This window comes from Delphinapterus leucas, chromosome 10 (assembly GCF_059928025.1).
Source record: "Delphinapterus leucas isolate spDelLeu-1000000601 "Yukka" chromosome 10, BTC_Dleu_Yukka2, whole genome shotgun sequence".
NCBI lineage: Eukaryota > Metazoa > Chordata > Mammalia > Artiodactyla > Monodontidae > Delphinapterus > Delphinapterus leucas.
In genome coordinates, this window is record NC_143138.1 from 12,382,032 (window position 1) to 12,402,252 (window position 20,221).

General features: G+C 42.9%; 1 protein-coding gene across 2 annotated transcripts; it reads left to right on the plus strand.

Annotated features, from left to right (window-relative positions):
- Nucleotides 1-214: 214 nt before the first annotated feature.
- On the plus strand, nucleotides 215-18,650 carry MYLIP (myosin regulatory light chain interacting protein). Of its 2 annotated transcripts, none has more exons than XM_089918383.1 (7): nucleotides 215-449; nucleotides 1,559-1,749; nucleotides 12,862-13,047; nucleotides 14,350-14,547; nucleotides 15,032-15,196; nucleotides 16,181-16,647; nucleotides 18,442-18,650. In XM_089918383.1, exons 1-7 carry the CDS (start codon nucleotides 363-365, stop codon nucleotides 18,567-18,569), a joined length of 1,422 nt encoding a protein of 473 aa, XP_089774509.1. In that variant the 5' UTR covers nucleotides 215-362; the 3' UTR covers nucleotides 18,570-18,650. The 2 variants fall into 2 exon arrangements, with proteins under 2 accessions (XP_089774509.1, XP_022442426.1); XM_022586718.2 differs by having other exon boundaries at nucleotides 219-449; nucleotides 16,181-16,601.
- The last annotated feature ends 1,571 nt before the right edge of the window (nucleotides 18,651-20,221 follow it).

Below are 20,221 nucleotides of genomic sequence, written 5' to 3' on the forward strand. Positions count from 1 at the left end.
GAGGTCGGGCGGCGGCCGAACGGCCGCTGCTATTGGCTGGTCGGGCGGCGGCGGAGGGGCGGGGCCTCCGTGATTGGCGGGGGCCCCAGCCGAAGGGGGCGGGGCCGCTATATCAGAGAAGTCCCCGCTGCGGCGCAGGCAGTCGGGCTGCTGGAGTGCGGCGGTGCCGCGGGAGTCGGAGAGCCAGCTGGCGGGCGGGCTGGAGAGGGGGTGGCGGGGAGGGCGCGGCGGCTGCGGGTTGCAGGGCAGTGGTCTGCAGGGCTTCAGCCTCCCGAGGGCCAGCCTCGCCGAGCCCGGAACTGGGTCTGAACCCCGCGCACAGCAAAGACGAGGCGGCTGTGGCGGCAGCGGCGGCCCTAGCCATGCTGTGCTATGTGACGAGGCCGGACGCGGTGCTGATGGAGGTGGAGGTGGAGGCGAAAGCCAACGGCGAGGACTGCCTCAACCAGGTGAGGACCAGGGGCCAGGCGCGGGGTCCAGGCCGGTTCCCCGAGGCCGAGGGGCCTCGCTGTGGCGCCGGGACGCGCCGCTTGCCGGGGGCCGGCGGCGCAGCGGCGGCGGCGGGGTTAGTGCGCCCCAGGCGCCCGGCCTGCGCCCCCTCCTCCACGAGGCCGTGGGGCGCACGGCCCTTTCGTGGCGTGCCGGGGTCGCGTGGTGGGGTGGGGGTGGAGGGCGCGGGGGATGCGCGGCGGGCCTGCCCCCCTGCCCCCCAGCCCGGGACTTTCCCGGAAGAAGGAGGCCCAGCACACCTGTCTCAGGTGTGTGAATGATGCCTCCTGTCGGGTCCCCGCGGGGCCTGGCAGCGCCACCTGCGTCCCGGGTTGAGGTGGCTGGAGGCGGTCGCAGGTCCCTCGGGTTGCTTGGCAGACAAGCAGTGCCCTTGTCTCTTGATGCTTCTCAAATGGAGAAGCATTTCTTATGCACCTCCTTGCATCTCCCGATTCGCTGGGGACGAGAGGACGGTAGGTTTGGGTCGTGGACTCCTCGGTTGTCTTTAAGCACGCGTTTCCTTAGGAGTGAGGAGGAACGGTTCCAAACAGTGCATAGTGGTGTGGCAGAAAATTTGATCTCAAGTGAAACGCTGTGCCCTCCAACCCCCTCGACCTGAGATGTTTGGAAAACCTCCCGCAAAGCTTAGCTGACACTTGTAGCGTGTTTCCTCAATGTGTTTGCTTTTTTGGAGTCCAGATGGTTAAAATTGTCCAGATAATAAGCTGCCAAATCAGCTGTGCAGATTGTGCTAGTGGAGGGAATTCCAGTGATTGGAATAAAAAGGAAAATACCCCGTGGATTCCCGTCCTCAGCCTTTCTGGAAGGCTACATTTTGAGAACTCCTTTTGTGCCTCTATACTACATCTAGTGGTTTCGCATCACTGGAGCCTTAGAACTCTGTTGTTTTAGCTGACAACAGGAATTGTAACACCGTTGTTGAACTTTGTTGTTTTTTTTTTTTTTAAAAAAAGAATAGGCAGGAATCTTAGACTCAGATGGAGTCTTTGGGTTTGCTTTGACCACATGGACCGCTTGCTCACCCACACTGCATTCGTTTTTGTTTTAGGTGTGCAGGCGATTGGGAATTATAGAAGTTGATTATTTTGGACTGCAGTTTACGGGTAGCAAAGGTGAAAGTTTATGGCTAAATCTGAGAAATCGGATCTCCCAGCAGATGGATGGGCTAGCCCCTTACCGGCTTAAACTGAGAGTCAAGTTCTTCGTGGAGCCTCATCTCATCTTACAGGAGCAGACTAGGTAAAGTGACGCTAAAATAAACCAATGTCAAATAGACCTTTGATTCCATTTAGGAAGGGCCACTGCACCTTCCCAGAGATGTTCACAGGCAAATTTGTTTTGATACAGAGTGAGTTGGTTATAACTTAGAAGTTTTCCATAGCACAGTTCTTTTGTTGAGGTGAAAAGAGAGCTGCATAGTTGGCCTGGGGTACATTTTCCACCTCTTCTGGTGTTTTTCTTATTTTTATAGGCAATGGGAGAGTAAGGTTGAATTCTTACAAACACTTGAGATCAGTGCCACAACGCAAAAAAATTAAAAAAAGAAAGAAAGAAAGAAAAAAGACCTAACTGACTTCCTGATAGCGGCATCTACTGCCCGATAGTAACCTCTGTCTCAGCAGTGTTACTACAGGTCATTGCAGACTGCTCTAACAGAAAGCAGGAAACAGTTCCTCTTGGGTTACTTAAACTTGGTCAACTTCTTCAGCCTAGTGTCAAGTTACAGTGTGTAGCAAAGAGCTCTGTCCGAATTTTAAAAGTTTTTCAATTTCTTGAAAACTTAGTCAGAAAACTCTTTTAAGGTCAGTAGTAATCTAACACTACCCCACAGATAGTTTATACATAATTGTTGAGTTCAGATTGTTAAATTTATCTCTTCTAGAAAGCCACCACTAGTGGTAGACAATTGGAGCATGTGGTTTCCTTTTTCAAACAGAAAATGGATTCTCCCCTGGACTGGCTGTAATACTTTTCTCAAGGATGAGCCAAGCTAGGAAACTGGTGTTTAATATTTACTGCTGAAATGCAGGAGACCTAAATCTTATAGTGGCATGTAAAAAAAAAAGAAAAAGGAAAATGACTACTTTTAAACACGGTAAACTTTGGATCTTAGTTCTAATGTTTTTCATAATCCTTTGGATTGGAAATTTGCCATGCACATAAAAAATGTGAGTGTGAGACTTATGAGTAATGAGTGAGCCATATCCTTTAAGAGTTTTTAACATGTCATTTTTTTGGTTGTTTACCAAAGGACGTATAGACACGTATTTTGAAATACTATTTATTTGAATTTGAAATCTCTCCTTTGCCTTTTTATGGAGCTTTAAATGGTGAGAGGAGTGTTCAATTTTGTATCTGAGGGAAGCTAGTATATTGAATTCTTAGTGCTCCTGAAAATGTGTTGCAAAATATTCAAGTGATTTCATATTTAAGGATGTTTTAGCTGTCTATATGAATCAGGATAGGTTGGGTTTTTTTTTTTTTTTTTAAAGCGGATTTGTGAATGCTGCCACTTTGCACTTCAGTGTGATAACTTGCAGTTGAGTAAGAGAAAATAATACATATATATATAAAACACCTTGGAATTTTCATTGTGTAGCTTTATCATTATTTTGCAATTATTACAGGGCCTCCAGATTCAAATCTATTTTGATGACACAGATTTATTTTTTAAATCTGCAGAAGCTTGGAGGACCAAATACATCATTTAAACAATGACTGAGGGACTTCCCTGGCGGTCCAGTGGTTAAGACTTCCTCTTCCAATGCAGGGGGTGCAGGTTTGATCCCTGGTTGGGGAGCTGAGATCCCACATGCCTCGTGGCCAAAAAACCAAAACATAAAACAGAAGCAATATTGTAAAAACTTCAATAAAGACTTTAAAAAAATGGTCCAGATCAAATAATCTTAAAAAAAACCCAGTGGCTGCAGTCATAATATAATACATACATCTGTATTATAAATGCTTACAGATTTTACAATTTGCTACTAGTCTTTACCTGTGCTTTCTTGTAATAGAGTTAATAACTATTATCAGCTCCATTCTATTCATGCAAGAAATAGAGATATTTTATGAATTAGAATTGGAATCAAATTTCCTACTTTATTGACTGAATTGACTTTGACTCGAGATTCATGTCTAATAGCACTCAAACATTGCACATACCTAGTTAGACTAGGTAATTTTAATTGATTGTCATTCCTTTTGAAATTATACTGAAAAATTCATGTGATTTTCACTTCTAAAATATTGGTGTATTTTACTTGTTTTTGTGGGGTTCTCTGAAATAGATACAGAATTTGAAGAAAATGCCACCTAAAGTTTATATAGCATTCTGCTTTAATAACTAGATAAAGTGCATTGTAATTAGCATTGTACCTTTTCATTGGGATCAGTAGTTGTGCTGTGTCGAATGTAGTTACAATTAGCATTGTGTTTATGTGCATGATACTACGGAACAGAAATACTTATTTTCCCTAATATTATGTTATCAAGATAAAGCTGGTTGATAAACTTTTTTGATATTTAATCATTTGTTGTAAAATATTTATATAAAATGCCATGAAAATAAAATAGATGTGTTTACATGGTGAGTAAGCTCAGCTTTGCCAGTCCAGTTATGAGAGGTGATATTTTCCCAGCTCTTCATCAAGTCATGAAGTCAAGTCATAAGTCATTTCCATTTAATACGCAGAAAGTGTCGGGACAGTTTATTAAATGGTGCTGAAATATCCTAGCCAAGTTGTCTCTGTGGACAATTAAAGCAGCCTGCTCACAGTAGCTGGCCTGACTGGGGGCCAGTTAATATATTAGTTTGCATTAGATTAGGAAGGCTGCTGTGAGAATGACAGGCAGGAAGGCCTGTCTGTAAGAGCAGAGCTCTAGGGGCAAGGCAGAAGCCCCTGCGTTCTGGGTCCAGCTCAGCAGTCTGCCACCAGCATGTACAGCCTTCCAAGACTTGAGCCCAGCTGAAAACCCTGAAAGAGATTCTTTAAATCCCTTCTAGCAGTAGACTTTTTCTTTTTCTTGGCTTCTGCTTCCTCTCCGTATTATTTTCCTAATGCTTTTTCTAAATACATTTCTCTGAAGAGAGAAAAAATATATCCAATGTCTGCTTAGATTGGTAGATAGAGTTAGTCTGGCCTCTGATGTGGCCTGATTTTAGATTTGATTCTTTACCTGGATAATTATGTTTGCTCTGGAATGGGGGATTCTGGAAAGTAACCAGAGAGTTTTGCTTAGACTCAGCTGGCACCTTTCAGAGATTGGCGACAGCAGGTGTTTTCAGCAGATGTTTGCCATGCTATGGATTAAAACAAAAAGTGAAATTAATATATTCCAGAAGTAAATCTGAAATCATAATCATCTTTGAAATTATTACCTTTCAAAGGCTTTCGGTTATTCACAGCAATTCAGACCAGATTTTGTCAACATTTTCAAAACCAGAGATTAGAGAATTATATGCTTCATCTTCAGGGATGGTAATTATACCATCCATTCCCAGTAAAATCTTTCTGTTTCTCCTTGACTGCCACATTTTAGCAGAGCCCTGTGTTCTTTGCTAGAGGCACCCTGCTTGGTTAAGACTTACCAACACCTGAATCCTCTATCCCAGAAACCAGTCCCAATACAGGGGCTCCGTGAGTGCTGAACTACATGTTCATGGAAATGCTATAATCCTGAACGTTGCAGCTCATTAGGATCTTAAAAGTCGCGAGCAGTGATGCATTTGGCTTCAGACCCCAGCTCACTCATCACTCCCCGGGGAAGCCTTCTCCAGGCGTGCTCAGGAGACTAAACTCTCCCAAGACATCATGTAGCTTTCCTTTATAGCATTTAATGAGTGTGTAACACTCCATTTACTTATGTGACAATTTGCTTATTGTCAGCCGCTCTAATAATCTAAAATTCCATTAAGCAAGGAGCTGATCAACCTTGTATACCCAGAATCTAGCAAGTGCTTGGTGTGTAAATATTTGTTGAATCAATGAATTAAGAACTTGGAAATAAAAAAAAATAGGGTTAACTGATACTGTGATAATATAAATTTTCTTATAGGTATTGAAATGTTTGCCAGTTTGCTTCTATAACCTGAAAAGTTTGAGAATGTCTAAAAGAGTTCTCACCACTAAAAAATGTTTTGTAGTGATTTTTCTCAGTTAAGAATTTGCTCAGTGCTTGGCATTCTTTTGTTTGCTTGCTTCCTTCCTTCGCCCCCTCTACCTCATTCCAAGGCATTTGTTCATTGTGGTTGTTCTTATCTAGAATGAACTACCACGCTCCTGGACCTTTTATGAAGTTCAGATAGTTTTCAAGCCGCAGGCTCACTTTATCTAATTTCACCCAATTTGTAGGTCCTGACTACTTATTAAACTCAAATTTTCCCTGTCTCTCAACAAATATTACTTAGACAAGTGAAAATCGAAGGAAGATGGCATCACTGAAACCCACAAAGCAAATGCCACATGCAAACTATAGGCAGGTGGGGGTGATAATCTCAAATCAGTACACAGCTGAATCACATTGACCCTAGCCAGTGCCTGTAATCACATTCAAAGTCTTATAAAACATCATCACGCAATGAGAAGCCCACGCATCGCAGCGAAGAGTAGCACTCGCTCACCGCAACTAGAGAAAAGCCGGCGCGCAGCAACGAAGACCCAACACAGCCAAAAGTAAAATAAATAAAATAAATAAATTTAAAACAAAACACATTGTCACGATGGGAAAGGTTGATTACAGAATTTACCTTTGTGTGATTCAGGATGGGTAAATTCCATAGGATGCATTGCAGGAGTATTATGCTCTTCATATCAACTACATGCCTAAGAGTGGAATGACACATTCTTTTTTTTTTTTGGTACGCCCAAATACAACATAGGCTCCAGGAAAGTAAAAAATGGTAAAGACAGACGTGTATATTATTTCCAAAGAAAGTTTAATTACATTTCTGAATTCTTATTTAAGTTTTTCTTTCTGTTCAGAGTACGGGATGTTTGTGGTGGTATATGGTTATTTTAGCCACAGACCGCCCGCCTGGGCCCCTTCAGTCTCTTTGTGAATTTCTGATACTTATATATGTGTATGAAATATCAGAGAACTTTGAGAAATTTATTTTTATGTAAACAAAATGAACTGTTCATTTTGAATGTCATTATAAATAAAATTTGAATATTTAGATGGCGCAAAGGGCAGATTCAGGGTGACCAGTGGGGTCAGGTTCCAGGTTTATTTATTCTCTGAGTCGTGTACCACTACAGCCCGATCCCAGACCTCTTCTGGACCTGATAGCCCTCCACACTAATCTAAATTGTTGAGAAAGAGATTGTAGTTAATGCTCTTAAACTACAAGATTGCCCGGACTGTTGTTTGCCTAGGGACAGCTATCTACTGTGAGTAATCATATTTTTTAGAAGTCCAGATTTTATGCTTCCAAGTGTTTTTCTGCTGTGAGTTGTAACTACTTTTGAACTTAGGAATTTCCCTCACCTGTACCCTCCTTATCTTTTAACTGCCTTGGAGCCTGAGGAGAAAGTAAATTTATCGGTGATTCCCATTTTGCATTTTGGGCTTTGAGAAGGATTTCCTTAAACCTGAATAGAGACCTGACTTGGTAACTATTGGCTGTGACAGGTTTGTCAATTGTAAGCCTTCCATGAAATGTGGTAGATGTGATGGTTCATTTTAGGTGTGGCTCTTCATTTGAATTCTGAACCTTGACCCTAGGGATTTTTACTGGTGTTATTTTCTCAACCTCTTACTATGAAAAATTTCAAATGTACGGATTAGTTGAAAATTTTTACAGTGAACACCCAATACCTAGATTCTACTATTAACAGTTTAATATACTTGCTTTATCACATATTTATCCATTTATTGACCCCTCTATCCATCCATCAGTCTATTTTTTCATGCTTTTCAAAATAAGTTGTATGTGAGTACACATCTCCCTAAATACTTCAGTATGCGTATCACTAACTAGAACTCAGTATTTGCCTACAGTTCTTTTTTTTCTTTTGATTGATAGAAAATTTATATATGATGAAATGCCTAAATCCTAATATACCACTTAATGAGTTTTGGCAAATGGATGTACCTGTTTAAACAAAACCCTTATCAACTATTAACCATCACTCCAGAAAGTTCTCTCATGCCTCTCTGCAGTCGTTCCCACCCCCCCTTCCCTACCGCCACCCTACAACCAGGTTGTATGTTTTTCCAGCATAGTTTAGTGATGCCTGTTCTACTTCATGTCAGTGGAATCGCACAGTATGTACTCTTTTGTGTCCGGTTCCTTTTGTTCATCATAAATTTTTCGAGACCCATCATCTTATTGTATACATCAGCGGCTCGTTCCTGTTTATTGCTGGATAGTATTCCACTGTAGGAACGTGCTGCTGTTTGTTTATGCATACTCCTATGATGAATACCTTTTTTCCAGCTATCGTGAATAAAGCTGCTCTGAGCATTCAAGCACAAGTCTTTTGTAGACATGTGTTTTCATTTCTCTTGAGTAAATAAGAATGGAAGAGCTGGGTCCTAGAGGAGGTAATTGTTTAGCTTATAAGTAACTGCCGCATCTTTTCCCGAAGCAATTGTACCATTCTGTACTCCTGTCAGCAATGTACAGGGGACCAGTGCGTCTACATCCCTGCCAGGTTTCAGGTGGGTTTATAGTGGTAGCACATTGTGGTTTTAATTTCTACATCTCTGTTGATTAATAACACTTTCATGTGCTTATTGGCCTTTTGTACATCTTTTGCGAAGTATCTATTCAAGTCACTGGCCCTTTTTTATTGAGTTGTTGTCTTTATTTTTGAGCTGCACAAATTCTTTATATATACTAGTCCTTTGTCAGATATATGTTTTATAAGTGTATTTTTTTTTTCCTGTGGTTTGCCTGTGTTTTTGATGCCTTTTGATGAGTAGAAGTTTTTAACCTTGGTGAAGTCTCATTTATCCACTTTTTTCTTTTACGGTTTTTGCTGACTGCATCCTGAGGGGAACCTACCTCCAAGTCGTGAAGATACTCATATCCTATGTTTAGTTCTAAAAGGGTTACAGTTGTAGCTTTTACATTTAGGCCTGTGATCTATCTTGAACTGATTTTTGTTTCACTGGAATTTAAGATACAAAACAAACCTATAGCAATTCTGTTGTGACTTGATAATTTTTAAATATAACTTGGCAGTTAGAGCTTGTGGTTTAATGACTCATTGGACTGGGGCGGGCATATGGGTGATCTGGGCATATGGGTGATCTCAGTGGGTGTCTCGCTCTCTGAGGGACAAACCAGCCATTACAAAGGAGGGCCAAGTTCAGTCAGTCTCTTGGGGAGAAATTCACTTCAGTTATTAGGACTGGAGACTTTTTAAAAATAGCTACTTAGCCATTTTCGAGATGTCTTAGATTAGTTACTTAATTTTGAGTTTAATAGTAAGTGTGGAGATAGTTGTTTTATATTTGTGTCATGAAAAGCTCTTCAAAATTACGTAACTGGGAAGATAACTGGAGGGCAGTAATTGAGAGTAACTGCAATGAGCAGATCGACAACTCCCGACTGGTTTGCAGAGAGTTCTGCTTTGATTGTTAGATGAGTTCTTTATGAGACAAGCCAGGGTTTAGAGGAGAGTGCTCTGATAACAGTTCTCAAAAGATAAATGACCTAACTTTATTCCGTAAAGCTATGGAAAGGAGTTCATTTTAAACACAGAGGAAATCTGAAGTACATACTCTGAAACAAAAATATATTAAGGATATGTGACTCTTTTTTAAATTAAAATATGACATATCCTTATATTTATCCCCCCCCCCTTTTTTTAAGTCTTCTCTAATGCTGCAGCAAGTGTGAATTCATTAAATGCAAAGACATGAGTTAGCTAGAATGTTTCACTTTGGGGCTCCAAACCCCATCCATATATTGAAAGTGTATCCGTTTTCTTAGTAACTGGGTAAAGCTTGAAGAGTCATGAATTTCAAGGTGCAACCAGAACAATGTTTAGAAAATGAGCTTATGTCTGTTAGGACATATTCATAGACGTTTGCTTAAGACAAAGAAATCATTTTTTCCAAAGGCTTTCTTTCTGTTTATGATTCTAGCATGTAGCCTAAATTGAATTAGATAGGCCAACCACTTTTGATCTTTAGTTAAAAAAAAAAAAAAACACTGCAGGCCTGACTTCTTTGACCACATCTGCTCATTTTGATATTATTGGTGACTTTTAACCACTTTACGAAATGGGAGGTGTGTGGGGGGGGGAGATCCATGAGCCAGACAGTTACAGGCCAGATGGTTGGAGAGAAAATAATAGGAGAAAATACTTGACTGAAAACCACCCCTAATTATTGAGCCATCACTGGATTCCGTGTGGAAATGTTTCTGTATGCCCTGCCATTCTCCCTCTTCGAAAGACCACATTAAATAGAGTCTGCAGATGGCCTGCCACCGCTGTGACCTTTGCTGTCAATGCTGCACGTGCTCTTCTCCTGGAGAGCATAAACTTATCACCCAAGAGCCAGTTTGTAGCCAGAGTTATTTTGATAGGATACATTCCTTGACACCAAAAGGCTGTACCTTGCATCGAAACAGGAGCCATCAGATATATTCACCCTGGGACCCCAGTATAGGGCTTGGCACAGTGGCGATGCGTGGCAGATTTGTTGACTTGAAATGAAAAGGTTGCTTTATAGCCATGAAACGGCAAAATGCAGGAAGGGCCTTACCAGAAAGTTTCTGTAAATGATAAGGAGGAGGATTTTTGTACTCACAGGGTATCGAGCGCAATGCAGCCGAGAATGTGGAGTATGTTGAAAAGGCTATTGTCCCCCACCTCCTTTTGAAAAATTCTGACTCCCAGACCAAGGAAGGATCACATTACTCTTAGGCTGCTGACCACCTGTTAACATTTTGTTACTGCTGCTTCTTTGCTTTTGATTTTGACAGCTGTCTGTCCAGAAGTCGGTCCTGGATAGTTTGGAAAAGGAAATTGGATCAATTTTGAAACTCTTCTTTTGTAGGCTAAACTAGTCTCTAACTTAATACTTAGGAAATAAGTTAAAAGACATTTTCACATAAGCAGTAATTAAATCGAGAAGACTTAGTTTGGGTGATACCCTTAAAATCTTTCAGCACATACTTCTTTAATGGAAGTATATATTTCGGTTTTTGGGTGATACCCTTAAAATCTTTCAGCACATACTTTCTTCTTTAATGGAAGTATATATTTAAGTTTTTGTTCCCTACTAACATGTCCACTGATGAATGCAGAGACAGAGGCACCTTAATCAAGATGACGTTTACTGAACAGTCCTCTAAAAAGCTTTCTGAGGGCTGAAGCAGTGTTGTAACACCAAGATTTTAAGGGACGGCTAGACCTCAGTCCTCAGATAGCTATTTTAAAACAAGTTATTTTTGTAGTTATTTCTTTACCCCAGTAAGGACCCCCTTCTCAGTTTAGCAGTATGTCAGAAATACTTTAAAGACAAGCAGATGTTTGGGTTAATAAAAACCATGCTTATCTTCTTCCAGTGCTATTATGCGTTCTTCACTGTGATTTCTTCATAGGCGGCTTTGAATAAAGAAAAAACTGCAGTGTTTGGCAGAGTCTGATAATTTTAAACATTTCTTTATCATTATAGAAGGCACAAAATGTTGAATTTAAACATTTCTTAAAGGAGGATTAAATGGCTCTTGTCAGCCTGAAGTTTTGAGACTCTCAACAGAGCCCCTCCTTGTATTTCTAGCCTCAAGTTCCCTTGCCTCCTTCTTTTTGCATTGTTCACCTTATCCCTTCTACCTGGATGTCAGACACAAGGCTAGCATATGAATAAAAGCATCTCGAGGACTGGAATAAGGGTATCCAGCTGAAGGGGGGGAATTTAGGAACCCTGTTCAGAGCTTTACAATGATGATCATAATTCATTTGTTAACAGAAGGAATAGTATGGCATTGCAGCATGTTTGAGAGGCTGTATTGAGTCATCCAAGGAAGGTTATACATTTGCCAGAGGCAGATTTCATAATCCAGGCCAGTGTGCCTATGACAATTCAGATACTCTGTTCAGAATCTTAGGCAACACGGATTGGCAGGCAACAATATCTGAAGTTTTCCAGGATTTCTAATTCTCACATACCTTTCGGTAAATGTAGAATACAGTGTTGTATACAATTAGGACAGGCTCAGATGGAATGAAACCAGGATGGGAATATAAACTAGTTGCAGACCACGTGTAGTTTTACGTACATTTATAGAACTCTCTGATGTTAGAGGCACTTATGAAGTCAGCTCAGGTGCAGCTAAATACTAGAAGTTAGAACATGTCAAATATAATAGAGGAATAGATAGTTTGCATGTGATATAGACAAAAGGGTATCCAAATGAGGGGACAGGAGGAGTGGCCTTCAGGACAGAGGGAACAGCAAGACCAGAGACGTGGGGGCGTGAATGTACTTGGTTTTTCCAGAAGGAGGAATTGTCCCTTTCCTGGGACATAGTGGCTGGAGGGAATGACAGGAGATGTGGCTGGAAATCTGGGGCCAGATGTGGAGAACCCTGGGTTCATGCTGACCGTGTGCTTCCTTGGCAAACAATGGGGATCCCTTGAAGGATTCTGAGCGGAGAAATGGCAAGTTTATATCAGAAGCAAGCAGCTTGGAAGATGGATTCACAGAGTCTAGAAGAGAGATCAGCTTAGAGGATATTGTAAATTCTCTGACAGTTGAGAGCTACAAGTAGGATAGAGGAGGTAAAAATGGGAAAAATGGAACTGGATTTAAAGAGTTTTCAGAGACAGAAGGAAGATGAAGAGTCAAAAGTGAGTCTGTGGTAAAAATAACAAATCAGTCTCTGGTTTCCACTGGGAGAAAAAGTGGGTTTGGGAAGAAAGTTTGGCTTTGAAGAAGGTGAAATTGGGATACTGAAGACCGCAAACAAACAAACAAACAAAAAAAACCAGAGATTTGAGGGTCATTTGAATAAAGGTGAGGCTTGTAAGATAATAATTACAGGTCAAGATAAAGTTTTTCTGATTAAGATCATTTCTTTTAAATAGTGTAATGCAGAAACATGTATATAATTATTTTACATTTTGTAACTTGAATGTTACTGAACTTGTCATAGTTAGACTTGTTTTGTTTGGGTTAAGACTTTTTGTTTCAGAGAAACTTAATCCTTAGACTTATTTTGCCTTACTACTCATGATAAAAAAGAGTCTGTAACTGTAAGCATTTTTAAGGTAGCCTTCTTCCTTGCTCTCTTTTCCTTACTTAAATGGGATTATGAAGTTGCTAAGCGGTTGGGTCCGATACCAAGTTAGTCCCTCAGCATAACCTCACTCTCACATTGCTTTGCAGGCATATCTTTTTCTTGCATATCAAGGAGGCCCTCCTGGCAGGCCACCTCCAGTGTTCACCAGAGCAAGCAGTGGAACTCAGTGCCCTCCTGGCCCAGACCAAGTTTGGCGACTATAACCAGAACACAGCCAAGTACAGCTATGAAGAGCTGTGTGCCAAGGAGCTCTCCAGTGCCACCTTGAACAGGTGAGGCTGCAGTTCAGGCTCATGTTTATTGTCATAGATCTAGCGAATTTATAAGAATTTCCAGAAGAAAATCAAACTATGATAGATACAGGTAATTTGTGAGGTTGAGACTAGACCATTGCCCAATATAACCAACTATTTTCAAGAGATTCTTAGCCTTTTCTTTGAGAAACTTACAAACACAAAACATAATCCACACAAATAAATGCCCTTATACAAAATACTATATAACAGGAATTGTAAAATCTCTGACCTTTTAAGAATGCGTATCTCTTAAAAAGTCTGTCATGTTTATCAGCATTTTCTTCATCCCAGCAAGGATTAAACCAAGAGACCTAACAAAGATGTCTTAATTATCTATTCCTGGGTAACAGGGTTGCCCCCCCTAAACTTAGTGGCTTAAAACAACAAAATCATCTCACAGTTCTCTGGGTCAGGAATCTGGCCGTGGCCCGGTTGGGTTCTCTGGCTCCAGATCTTTGAGGAGGCTGCAGTCAAGCTGCTGGGGGGGTTCAGTCTCATCTGAAGGCTCACACGAGGGAGGGATCTGCTTCCAGTTTGGCTCAGGTGACTTGTTGGCTGGCCTGTGCCTTCACCACAGCGGCCTCTTCGGGGGGGGGGGGCTGTTTGATAACGTGGGGACTGGCTTCCCCAAGGACGAGCAGTTGAGTCAGAGCAAGAGCAAACACCCAAGACGGATTCAAAGTCTCTTTATAACTTAATCTCAGAAGTGAGTGACAGCACATCACTTTGGCCGTATTCTGTACATTAGAAGCAAGTCATTACTCCAGCGTACACTCAAGTGAAGGAAGTTACACGAGGGCATGGATACCAGGAGGTGGGGACCTTTAAGGATGGTATTGGAGGCTGTCCGCCCCAATAGATAAAATAGATCCTGCATTTTTCAGTTGCAAATAACCTAATCAATCCCATATAATGCTATATTATAATGAAACTTAGAAAGCAAATCTAGACAAATGGCATGAGACATTGCTACGTATAAATTTCTTATGTATATTTTTAGAGATTTTCCATAGTTCTTTTAATTCATCCCCGTCTGGCATCCCCAATAGTTTTTTCTCCTAATGATTTAATAGTTGAGATCTTGAACAGTGTCTTAAAAGTATTTTACAATAAGTTTGCTAAATAAATGAAATATCAATAGTATATAGCTTTGAGTTTTTGTGATTCGTAAATGACAGTGTCAGTATAATTCACTAGCAAAAATGATACCGATTTATCTCTGAAGACTACATCAGTTAATCTCTCTGTATGCCTCTCTGCCCTTTTGGTGTCTTGCAGCATTGTGGCAAAGCATAAGGAGTTGGAGGGGACCAGCCAGGCTTCGGCTGAATACCAGGTTTTGCAGATTGTGTCCGCAATGGAAAACTACGGCACAGAATGGCATTCTGTGAGGGACAGCGAAGGGCAGAAACTCCTCATTGGGGTTGGACCTGAAGGAATCTCAATTTGTAAAGATGACTTCAGCCCAATTAATAGGTAACCCAAGTCTTAAATTTTTGTTTAGACCTACATGTGTATGTACTTTTGTAGCTCTGATGGTGAAAATAGGAAATGGAGAGGGATTTACTAGACAGTCATCCTTTAGGAATAATGTGTTTCATTTTGGGTAGGTACATTCATTTTATTCAGGCCTTGATAACCATTCCAATATTTTTTTTTAAATATAGGCTCAAGTGTACTGATGTGACAGAGTTAATATTTTTTACATGTCATCCACGGCTATAAAAATCTCATTTCACACACACACTCACATCACACACACTTCAAAACTCGCGCCAGTACTCCTCTCCAACTCTTTTCAAAGAGCCTTCATACCTAGGGAGCAGAGTGCTTATCTGATGGTCCCAGGCAGAGTGTCTGGCTTTATGGCTGGGCCCTGAGCACATGGGAACCCTGCAGAAGCACACACACGGTGACCCATCTCCCTGGGCTTGCTCACTTTTCTCTTCCCACATTTCAGGATCGCTTACCCTGTCGTGCAGATGGCTACCCAGTCAGGGAAGAACGTGTACCTCACCATCACCAAGGAGTCTGGGAACAGCATCGTGCTCTTGTTCAAGATGATCAGCACCCGGGCAGCCAGCGGGCTCTACCGAGCCATCACCGAGACGCATGCTTTTTACAGGCACGTACCCCTGTGCACCCCGTAACCCCAGCGTCTGCCACAATACTGAGACTTCCAGGTGACAGCAAGGCTCCTATGGTTCCTGGTATCACTGTGTCCGTGAACCTTGTATAGAGCTTAAGAAATCGGTTGTTTTCGAACCCTTCATTTCTACCATAGCAGTGGGGTCCTTCTCAACATCATCCTGCTTTTCCCTCAGGGTGTGTGTGTGTGTGTGTGTGTGTGTGTGTGACTGAGTGAGTGACAGAGAGAGAGAGAGAGAGAGAGAGAGAGAGAGTGAGTGAGATGCATGGATTCGCTCTACTGCTTATCTCTTAGCCCTTTCCTCAGAGCTCCCCCTCCCTGAGGTGACTGAGCGGTGCGGCCTGTTCAGCCGCTGCTTTTGCCCTTTTCCCGCAGGATGACCCAAGTCGTCTTTCCTTCCTGGGAGAGCTGCTACCCTGAATCCTCAGTGTGTAGTGAGGATGTCTCGATAACTGTATTGATAGCCTTATTTCCAGGGGTGCTTTAAAGTAGACTTGTGATTTGACTCAAATACTTGGAAAGTTTTTTAAAAGCTAAGAAGTTTAATTGGCAGGCAACCAACCCTTTTTTTATGTTAAAGTAGACACACACATTGTGGAGCAGAATGGAAAATTTGTAGCAATTTTTAACATAAAGCCAAGACTATAAAGAAGAATTTCCTTTTTCTTGCCATAAGCTGCTTTGGACTGTAGTTCTGTCCCTGGAGGTGGAGGTGCCCTCTGGTTTACAGCTGCCTGATCAGGGCTCCTTCCTTTGGAGACACTTGAGAAGCACAGAGGTAGAATCATTGAAATACCTAACACCTATGAAACTGGAAGAATTCATTTTCAAGCACACAAACAAGAATATTTAATGTCTGCTCCCATGAGCATCATTATTCACAGCAGTGTTTAAGGTCTGGCTCGTGGGGACGCCCAGGCCTGTCAGTACTGAGGTTGAGTGTTCTATCTCTGTCCGTAGGTGCGACACGGTGACCAGTGCCGTCATGATGCAGTACAGCCGAGACCTGAAGGGCCATTTGGCTTCTCTGTTTCTGAACGAAAACATCAACCTGGGCAAGAAGTATGTCTTCGATATTAAAAGAACCTCCAAGGAGGCGTATGACCATGCCAGGAGGGCTCTGTACAACGCGGGTGTGCTGGATCTCGTGCCGAGAAGCGACCCCAGCCCTCCAAACTCTCCCTTGAAGTCCTCGGAGAGCAGCATGAGCTGCGGCAGCTGCGAGGGCCTTGGCTGCCAGCAGACCCGGGCCCTCCAGGAGAAGCTGCGCAAGCTCAAGGAGGCCATGCTGTGCGTGCTGTGCTGCGAGGGTGAGATCAACTCAGCCTTCTGCCCCTGCGGCCACACTGTGTGCTGCGAGGGCTGCGCCACCCAGCTCCAGGTGAGGATCTTCCCGGCTCCAGGTGAGGGGGCGTTTCCAGCTCCAGGTGAGGTTCCTCTTGGCTCCAGGTGAGGGTCCTTCCGCCTCCAGATGAGGGGATGTTTACAGCTCCAGGTGAGGGGGCATTTCTAGCTCCAGGTGAGGGTCCTCCCAGCTCCAGGTGAGGGTCCTCCCAGTTCCAGGTGAGGGTCCCCCGGCTCCAGGTGGGGGGTCCTCCTGGCTCCAGGTGAGGGGACGTTTCCAGGTCCAGGTGAGATTCCTCCTGGTTCCAGGTGAGGGTCCTTCCACCTCCAGATGAGGGGATGTTTCCAGCTCCAGGTGAGGGAGCTTTTCTAGCTCCAAGTGAGGGTCCCCCGGCTCCAGGTGGGGATCCTCCCGGTTCCAGGTGAGGGTCCCCCGGCTCCAGGTGGGGGTCCTCCTGGCTCCAGGTGAGAGGGCGTTTTCCAGCTCCAGGTGAAGGGGCATTTCCAGTTCCAGATGAGGGTTCTCCCGGCTCCAGGTGAGGGGTCAGCCGGCTGGCATGGGCCAGGTGCTGACTTGTGGAGGCACAGATGGAGACTGTCCATCTCCATCCAGAGGGTCTTTGTATCTGTGACTTGGAAGGTGTTGCCCTTTGGAAACAGTTTGGATTAGCACACTCCTTTCAACAATGTAATTACTAAATCACAGGCTTCTTTCAAGTCCTGGATATGAGGTTCAGATTCACAAGGTACCACATCTAGTTAGTGGCTGAGCCGGGCAGTGGAATCCAGGCCTCCTGGGGGCTGGTCACCTCCTCCTCTTCCCTTTCATGTTGTCTCTGCTTCTTGACACATCGGAGGATGGTCTTTTTTGCTTACTTGTATTATTTGGGAAAGAATTCTTAGAGTTTTGAGTGATAGTTAACTCTCAGTTATCCGTGGGTGGGTTGTCGCCTAATTTTTTGTGATTAATTTCCTTTTAGTACTGCCTATGCCTCCAAGGTCCCCTTGGATTAGCTCTCACTTAGCAAGTCAAACTAATTTTAATATTAGTAGAAAAAATAAAAGCACCTCTTACATAGTATCTTTTTCTTTCTTGCACCTTGCATTTCCTTTTACAATATTTTCAATTTGTTTTCATTTCCCAGAACTGTTGGCTGTCACTGTGATTTTACATAAAATTAGCCCTAAATGACATCTAGTCCCTCGGAAGCTGCTAATTTCAGAACTATTTTTAGGGCTACATATGAGCCAAGAGGATGCCCATGTCCTTCCTTAGAGTAGATCACGCTCCTAAGACGAGTTATTTCCCTGGGAGTGGTCGTGGATTTGCCTTTTTCATCCACATAGTCTGATTCTCATGCCTACGGCTCCCCGTGTGGCTGAGGAAGGGACATGCTTGCTGAGAGGCCAGCCAGGGCTGTGGAGCTGTGACCTGTGACTAGGAGCGGCCATGCTCACCAGCCACGTGGCATCCCCCCGTGATGCACCCTGAGCCAGCTGAGCCAAGGACACAGTCTCCGGGAGGGTCTCCTGCATCCCTGCCTGAGACTTCATAATCAGCCCATGTAGGGACCACAGCCTCATTGCACAGCAAGAAGTCTTCAATAATCACTTTACTCACGGTGCCTTAAGAGTTTGACTGAAAACCTGATTAATTTCATTCATTTATACTTTTTCCTAGTATTTATTTTTAATCCTTTGTCAGGTATAAAATGTCAGACTTGTTAGAAAGCAAAGAGCCCTCCCAGTGGAAAGCTAGAAATAATTGTGACCACAGCGTATTTAGAAAAAGCACTGTAATAGGTGCCATGGGTGAACACTGAAGACACAGACCTTTGGAAGTGTCCTAACCCATACTGTCGGCTTCTCTTTTCCAGTCCTGTCCTGTCTGCAGGTCACGGGTGGACCACGTCCAGCACGTCTACCTGCCGACCCACACCAGTCTTCTCAACCTGACTGTGATCTGATCTGCTGTGCACTTACTGGACATGCCATGTCTCCATGAACTGCACTGGTATAAACTATAAACATGATAGATTGTGGAGAGAATAAATACTCCAACGCCCATCTGCCATGCAACGTTTAGGGGGAAAAAAAAAAAAGGAAGACTAGAAACAGTATGACTACTCCTTACCGCCAAAATGTACCACGCGTAGAATCAGCACCTCCGGGTTGGTGACCAGGAAGAGCTCTGGGACCCAGACACGTTCCTCGGACTTTTCTTCTTTTTATGATCAAGTAGAGAAATCAGGAAGATCTTTGACGTCAGTTAAGTGGCAGCATAGCCAAAAGTGAGTACCTTTTAGAAAATGATGTTTAAGTCTCCTTAACGTATCCCAAGGTAAGTTTCCTACTTGCAGCCAATTTTGTAAGGATTCATTTTAAGGATTTACTTGGTTCTTTTTGTACGGGTCACAGAGCTCTGGACATTTTTAATAGGAAAATTTTTCTTAAAGAGATAGTTGTCATTTTAATGTCATTTCTGTTTTTCTAACTTGTTCAAGAAAGATTGGGAGGCAAACATATTTAAAAATCGATTCGGGGACTTTTTTTTTTTTTTTTGCCATACACGGGCCTCTCACTGCTGCGGCCCCTCCCGTTGCGGAGCACAGCTCTGGACGCGCAGGCCCAGCAGCCCTGCAGCATGCGGGATCCTCCCGGATCGGGGCACAAACCCGCGTCCCCTGCATCAGCAGGCAGACCCTCAACCACTGCACCACCAGGGAAGCCCGATTCGGGGACTTTTTTAAAGTGGACACAAAGTTGTCAGATTTAAACCAGTCTAACCAGTGGAAAATAGATCCCTCCACATGGATGGTGTCCTATTCTTTCCCCCTCTCCTTACCCTGTCCCCAAGCCTTTCAATTATAAAATGCTACCAGTCTGGTTAGACGATTTCTGTGGAGTAGTCAGCACTCCTTGGGCCTCTTGAGTTGGTGGAATATTTTAAGATTGAAAAGGGAGCACATGTTCCTTGGAAGGAAGAGCATTGCTCGCTGAGATGAAGCTTCGCCATGTACAAAGCAGGGGTCGTTCGTGAGTTCTCCGACGCACCCTGCTCCAGCTTCAGCCAGTGGGGTTGCTTTTGCTTGAGCCATCAAGCCTTTTACAGCCTTATAGTAGGTATCCTAGATATCGTAAGCTTTTTTTTGGTAGTAAATGCTTAAGTATTAACTTTTTGTTGTCCCTCTATATGTTTTAGAGGGGTTTCGGGGGTTTTTTGTTTCTATATTCTTAATCATGTTTTCCACTCCCACTTGGGCATTTTGGAACCTGGTCAGCTTGTTGGTTTTCTAGGATGTCTGGAACCTGGATGACCTTATTGGGTGCAATACTAGCTAAGTTAAAGCTAGAAACCTACACTGTCACTTTACTGAGATTTCTGAGTATACTTTTCATATTGCCTTAATGTAGCAGTAATGTGTTTATGCATTTGTTTCTTTGCACAGACATTTTGTCAGATATTAAAACTCTACTTTTTTATGGCACATATTAGCATATAAGCCTTTATTCCAAGAGGTATTTATTTTTTCACTTGTAAAAAAATAATGTTTCACATATAAAGAACTCTGTTATATCTTCAAGGATTTCTGTCTTTTATATTCAGGATAATAAAGATGTTAAAGCAAACACGGGTGTTTGTATCTTCACAGTTAT

Excerpts from the sequence above, each read along its gene's own strand:
- MYLIP (XM_089918383.1), top strand. The coding sequence starts at position 363 with ATGCTGTGCTATGTGACGAGGCCGGACGCGGTGCTGATGGAGGTGGAG. Across the intron at positions 15,197-16,180 it reads GAGACGCATGCTTTTTACAG|GTGCGACACGGTGACCAGTG; the intron begins GCACGTACCCCT and ends CTCTGTCCGTAG. Across the intron at positions 16,648-18,441 it reads GGGGGCGTTTCCAGCTCCAG|TCCTGTCCTGTCTGCAGGTC; the intron begins GTGAGGTTCCTC and ends TCTCTTTTCCAG.